A 5,937-nucleotide genomic window follows, 5' to 3' on the forward strand; every position below is an offset into this window, starting at 1 on the left:
CTATTTCGTTGAGAGGTCTTCGGCCGCCTTTCCAACCTTCCTGGCCGGTGACAGGATATGCGGTGTGTACGTGGGTAAAGCATCAGGGACAGCACTCAGAAGAAGGTGCTGCGATCCACCCATTTCCGGTCCCGGTGGGTTAATAAGAGACACAGCTGTGGTGCGGGGCTTGACATCTTTTTGGGGGGGTGTGGATCCCAAGGTAGCGTTCAGTCGTGGTGGGCCTTGTTTCTTAGCCAGTTTTCCCCTTCCTCCTGAATCTGGGGGCTTCACGTCACAACCAGAGGATTTTGGGGGTGGAAAAGCTGAATGAGATTCTGCTTCTAGAAACTGGACAAAAAGTTCTGAAAAGGAATGTTTGGCCACAGCCTGGTGATTTGGTTTTGCAGGTGTGTTGGGGGCGCTTTGGGATCCAGGCCCCCCAGTCACCCCGCTGGGCACACCCGCGGGCTCCTGGCTGCGCAGCTGCCGCAGCTGGTCTTCTCGGATCCCCAGCGTGCTTGCCATCAACCTCAACGCTTCCTGCCGTTCCGCATCAGCTGCCTGGAACGATCCCACGAAGAGTCTCCTTAGGAGGGTTTTGTCCACCATTCCTTCGGACTGACTTACTAAGGTCATCAGTTTCTTCTGTGTGTCCTCCAGTATTTCCTGCTGGACCTCATTCTGTTTCTTGAACTCTTGGAGTTGGTCTTCCTTCACCTCCAAGTCGGCATTTGTTTGATGCAATCGTCCCTGTAACGACTTCAGTTTTCCTTCGAGGGCGTCTGCCTTTTCCATCCATTCGGCCAGTTCCAGCTTCAGGTTCGCTAGTCTTCGCTCATAGCGCCTTCCCTCTTCCTGGGAGGTAGCAAGCCGCAGCTCAGCTTCCTCCTTCTGCTGGGTGACCACGTGCAACTGCTCCCGCAGCGACTCTGCCTGCAGACTGGCTCCGTGGCTGGCCTCTTCCATGGCAGCGGAAGACAAAAGGAGTTTTCCCTGCAAGACCGTCACTTCCTCTCTTAGCTGAGCCACTTGGTCTTCTGAGGCCAAGGCTTCCCGGCGACCAGAATCTTGGGCTTCTGCAGCGAGGTGCCGCGCTCTCTCCAGCTCCTGGCTTAGGAGCAATTCTCTCTCACGTAACTGGTGAACCTCCTTCTGGAGGGCACAGGTTTCCGTTTCTTTCTGTGTCAGGGCCAACACCACCTCATCTCTCTCCCGTTGACACACAGCTGCCTTTTCCTGCATTGACCGAACGGCGTCGGTGAGCCGCTTCAATTCCCCGGTCTCGCCCTCTTCTTTCTCCTGCAACAGTTGCTCCAACGCCAGTGCCTTCTCTTTCATCGCAGCGTGCTGGGATGCCTCCTCCTCTCTCCGCATCCCAGAAAGCAGCCGATTTGTCTCCTGCAACGCCTGATTTTCCATTTCCTTTTCTCTAGATCTTTCCACGATCTTGGCATTTTCCTCTTTCAGCCGACACACATCCATTTCGAAATCTGCTATGCTCTCCTTCAGAGTGGTGACTGCCTGCCTCAGCAGCTCATTCTCACTCAGCTGGCCACTGAGCTTCTCCTGTAAAGAAAGCAGCTCCTCACTTTTCGCTTGGATTCGGAGCTCCTCAGCCTGAAGGAAGTTTTGTAGAACGGCCTGTTTCTCCTCCAGCTGCTCCATGTCGGATTCGGAATCGCTGTGTTCCTGTGCTTTGCCTTCTCCTTCCCTCGTGGCAGCCCCAGAAGCAATCCATCTCTGCTGATCTTCCTGGAGGGTTCGAATCATTGTCTCTTTTCCTTGCCCTGATTTTCGGAGCTCTTCTACCTCCTCTTGGAGCCCCTGAGAAGACTCACTCACTAGGTCAGATTTCATGGCCTTCAGGGAGTTGGCGGTCTCTGCGGAGTCGCTGGAGGGCTGGAGGAAAATCGTGTCAAGGTTCCCCAAAAGGAGGTCCTTGGCATTGCAAAGCTCCCCCATGTGGAGCTGAACTTGTGCCAGTTCCTTCTCTAGCTCTTGTAGGTTGATTTCATGTCCTTGGTAAGTTAGGGTCTGGTCAAGAGAGGCTGTCTGCAGTTTCAAAACGTTCTCGCTGTTGGCGCAAGCCCACGCCTGGAGTTGTCCCAGATCTCTCTGAAGCTGGGGTGACTCACGCTTCATATTTTGGACCGTGGTCAGCACCTGCTCTTTCCACTCCTCCATGATCTTCACTCGTTGTGTTAACATGTCCCGTTCCTGTAGAAGCTGCTGGAACTGATCGATACAAACTCCTCGAACCTCATGACCGGTGCTCGGTGTTTGCAGGATCGTCACTAAAGTCTGGCATTTCTGACTTAACGCATCCACTTCCAGGTCTTTTTCTCGAATCACGTGTGACAAATTCCGAATCGTTTCTCTAAACACCTCCTGGCCGCTGCTTTCCACTCTCGTGGACAGTTCTTGATTTTCCTCTTGCATCCTCTGGAGCTCTGCTTCTTTGGCAGCAAGTCGATGGGCCATTTCCTGATAGTCCCTTTTCAGATCGCTCTTCTCCCTCGTCTTCTCCTTTAGGACGGCCAAGACCTGTTCGCTTTTCAAAGCACACTCTTGCAATTGCCGCTGAAGCTGTTCCACGTGCCTGTTCTGGCTGTGAGAAGCCGCAGAGAGGCTGCTGGAAAGACCCTGAATCTCCACATCCTTTTGCCAGATAATCCGAGTGAGGTTCCCGATCTCCTCTTTGGAGAGCCGATCCACCTGCTCGGTCAGTCGGACGTTCTGCTCAGTGAGAAGCTTCACCTCCAGTTCCTGTTCTTTGATTCCTTGGACTAATCTTTGAATTTCGGCTTTAGATGGATCATGCTCTTCACTTCCGTTTTCTCTGGGGAGAGGCTGGCTCCCTCGCACTTCCTCATCCTCACAGGGATCTCTTGGAATTTGTGGGCTTTTGTCGGGCAACTGGGCTTTCAGCTCTTCTAGCGTGACCTGCAGATTCCGAATCGTCTCGTCTTTCGCTGCAAGGAGCTGAGCGTGTTCAGTGTTCATCTCCTCCTGCCGGTGTTGGAGACGGTCCACTTTCTCCTTCTGCTCCTGTAAGGACTGAAGCAGTGCTCTCTTCCCCTGCTGCTGGTTGTGAATGATCTTCTGTTGTTCTTTTATTTCCTCCTCGAGACCATCTTTTAACCTGTTGAGCTGGAAGACCTCACCTTCTAGTTCTACCATCTCCTCCAGGATTTTAGGGTCAACCAGAGGGACAGCGCGACTCTGTTGTGTTAGGCGCTCCAGGTCTTGGTCCACATGAGGATGTTGGTCTGTCATGGATGGGAGACGCATGTCTTTGCCCTCCACGGATGGGGGTAAAATGCCATGGCTTCTCAAGGTTTCGGTCGACTTACCGAATTCCTCCTGAAGCTCTGGCCTTTCTCTAAGTTCTTTGATGTACTCGTCTTGTTCTCTGATGCATTCTGTCAACTGCTTCTGCTCCTCCAAAGCAAAGGACAGCTGTTCCTTCGTTTTCTGATGGTCAGCGTCCATCTGCTCGATCCTCTTTCGGAGATGTAGTATCTCCAGGTCTTTCTCTTGACCGAGTTGAGAGAAATGTGAATTATCTACTGGTAAGCAGTCTTTGAGACTTCGCTCAGACTTCTCTTCAAACAGCTTCTTTTCGGCCCGACACAATTTTGCCACTAACCGTTCTTTCTCTATTTCTAAAGCCCTCACAGCAATGTTGTTCTTCAGAGAATCCTCGTTGTTGCGCAGAACGGATTCCTCCAGCTGATGTCTTGCATCTTGGAGCTCGCGAACCAACTTTTGCTTTTCTGCTCGGAGATCCGAAGCAAGGTTGTTCAAACTGTCGTTCATTCGCTGCATTTGTGTAAGTTGTTGCTTTAACCTTCTGAGCCCCACTTCCCTTTTCTGAAGAAGGTCATCGTTCACGTTCCCGGCAGCGTCTCGGTTCTGCAGGTCTTCCAGCTGTCGTTGATAGTCCATCAGTTGTTGGCGGTGCCGGTCAGTGAGGTCTGCTAGCTTCTGCTGGTGGACGTTTTGCAACACCGCCACTTCCAGCTGATGTTCGTCCATCTCCCGCATCAGCCGCTGCTCTAGGTCTCTGATGTGGCTCTTCAGTTTCCACACAGTTTCTGGGTCCATGGTATTGGGTCCCTGGGTGGAACACGGCCACAACGTCATCCAATGAGTCACTTCAGCCTCTAGTGTTTCGATCTCACGGAGGCGTCTATTGATCTGGGTCTGGGATGAGATGACATCAGGCAAATCCATGGCGTCCCCAGGGAAAGTCCCTTTCCCCAGCACATGTCTGTTAATATCAGAGATGTCCCTGGTCAAAGAGGTCTGGCTGTTGTTGTCCACGGCCCCTAGGGAACGGCCTAGGCCACAGCCCAGGCGACCAGCCCAGGAGAACATCTGACGGTCCTACAACTGCCCTGGTCCGCCGTGGGAAAGCGTCCAGTCCAGTCGGACTACCCCGCCAAGTGTCACAGAACCCCTGCCTGCGCGAGGCAAAGAATCAAAAGCCAACTGGCCTTTCTAGGCAGCACCTGCGTGCCCCTCCCTTACCCCTCCTCACGCGCGCGCGCGCGCGCGTCCCGCGCTCCCGCATGCCACTGCTGCTCAGGTAGTTCCAAACAGCTAAGGTCCTCTGGCCACTGGTCTGGGTCCCAACCACTCCTCCCTGCAACTTCCCATGCCAGGCCTGGGCCCTTGCCCTCCTTCCCCTGCTTTGCTGGCTATGGGGGGGGGGGGGGCGGGAAAGGGGGCGGGGGGGGGGGGGTTGTGCATGCTCCTGCCTGACTGCCCCCTGGTGCCAGCCGCCAGAAAATGCACCTGGCCCTCCACTTCCCCCTAAGTGGGATCCCAGTACACAAAGTCTGGTGGCATGAGCTTTCCACACAACAGTATCTTTTTCATTGAGGTGAAAAGTACAGTCACAGGCAACCATCCAGCTAGGAGAGAGGATGCTCAGTGCATTTCACAGATGTCTACCCTAGCGCAGAGAACGGACCTCACGGAGACTTTGAAATTTCCAGCCTCCAGAGATTCCAGACTGTCCTGTCCCTCCTTGCCCCGTCAGCCCTGCGAGGACATCTCGGCCAGTGCCTTGGTTTGGCGGTTCACTGGCCGCCGCCTGCGCCGCGCCTCTGTCACCTCCCGAGGCTATGCGCCTAGACTAGGCAGGCGGTTGCGCAGGCTGGTGGAGGTGCCTGGTCCGCGGGTCCTCTGCTCTGCACAGAGTGGCCCAGGTGTGGGGCGGCAGAGACCCGAGTCCGCCCCGCGGGGTCCGGGCCTGGCGCTAGTCCACTGGTGATGGTTAGGAACCGCTCCCGCAGCTGCCCCGCCGGAGCCCCAGGGCCCGCTGCCATCGCCATGGTGAAGCCGCAGCTAACCAACCAGACCCTGGCAGGGGAGTGCGCCCATTCCCACCGCTGCAATCGCGCGGGGGTGCGGTCCGGGGTCGGAACAGGAGGACTGGCTGCTCTCTTGGTGGCGTGCTCCGGTCCCCTGCCGCCACCACGCACCAGGCACAGGGGGTCCTGGCCCAGCACTGCGCCACGCCACAGACTAGAGCCCAGCTCCGGGGCGTCGCCAGAGTCCCAGAGGAGCCACTTGGTGGGTCGGCCCTCAGAGAGGCTCCCTGCACGGTTCCCTGGCCCGCATCACCCTGGGGGTACTACACCTGAGCCTTCCCTGCCCTCCCCGGGGGTTTGCCCTGGGCCAAACTCCAGTCAGGGATGTGCCCGAGGCCTGGTGGACTTCCCATGCTGTGCTCTGGGGGCACTGTTCTCTGCCTTTCGGGGGTGCCCCGCCTCTGTAGACCCTATGCCTCCAAGTGCCTGATGGCAGGAAAGAATTAAGGGACCATCAGAGTGCACAGGATCCGCCTCCGGAGTTCCTGGTGTCCATGGAGGGACTGTAGAGGTGCTGCTGCCTCCGAGCACAGGCCTCTGGGCGGTCAGACTGTGGAATTGCTTTGGGCAACTT

At 55.9% G+C, this 5,937-nt stretch overlaps 1 protein-coding gene across 1 annotated transcript; it reads right to left on the bottom strand.

Moving 5' to 3' along the window:
- On the bottom strand, window positions 1-4,362 carry LOC123933606 (thyroid receptor-interacting protein 11-like). The gene has a single exon (XM_045992946.1). It carries the CDS (start codon window positions 4,360-4,362, stop codon window positions 1-3), a length of 4,362 nt encoding a protein of 1,453 aa, XP_045848902.1.
- Between the last annotated feature and the right edge of the window lie 1,575 nt (window positions 4,363-5,937).

Source organism: Meles meles, chromosome 21, assembly GCF_922984935.1.
Source record: "Meles meles chromosome 21, mMelMel3.1 paternal haplotype, whole genome shotgun sequence".
NCBI lineage: Eukaryota > Metazoa > Chordata > Mammalia > Carnivora > Mustelidae > Meles > Meles meles.

Coding starts and splice junctions, on each gene's coding strand:
- LOC123933606 (XM_045992946.1), bottom strand. CDS start 4,362: ATGTTCTCCTGGGCTGGTCGCCTGGGCTGTGGCCTAGGCCGTTCCCTA.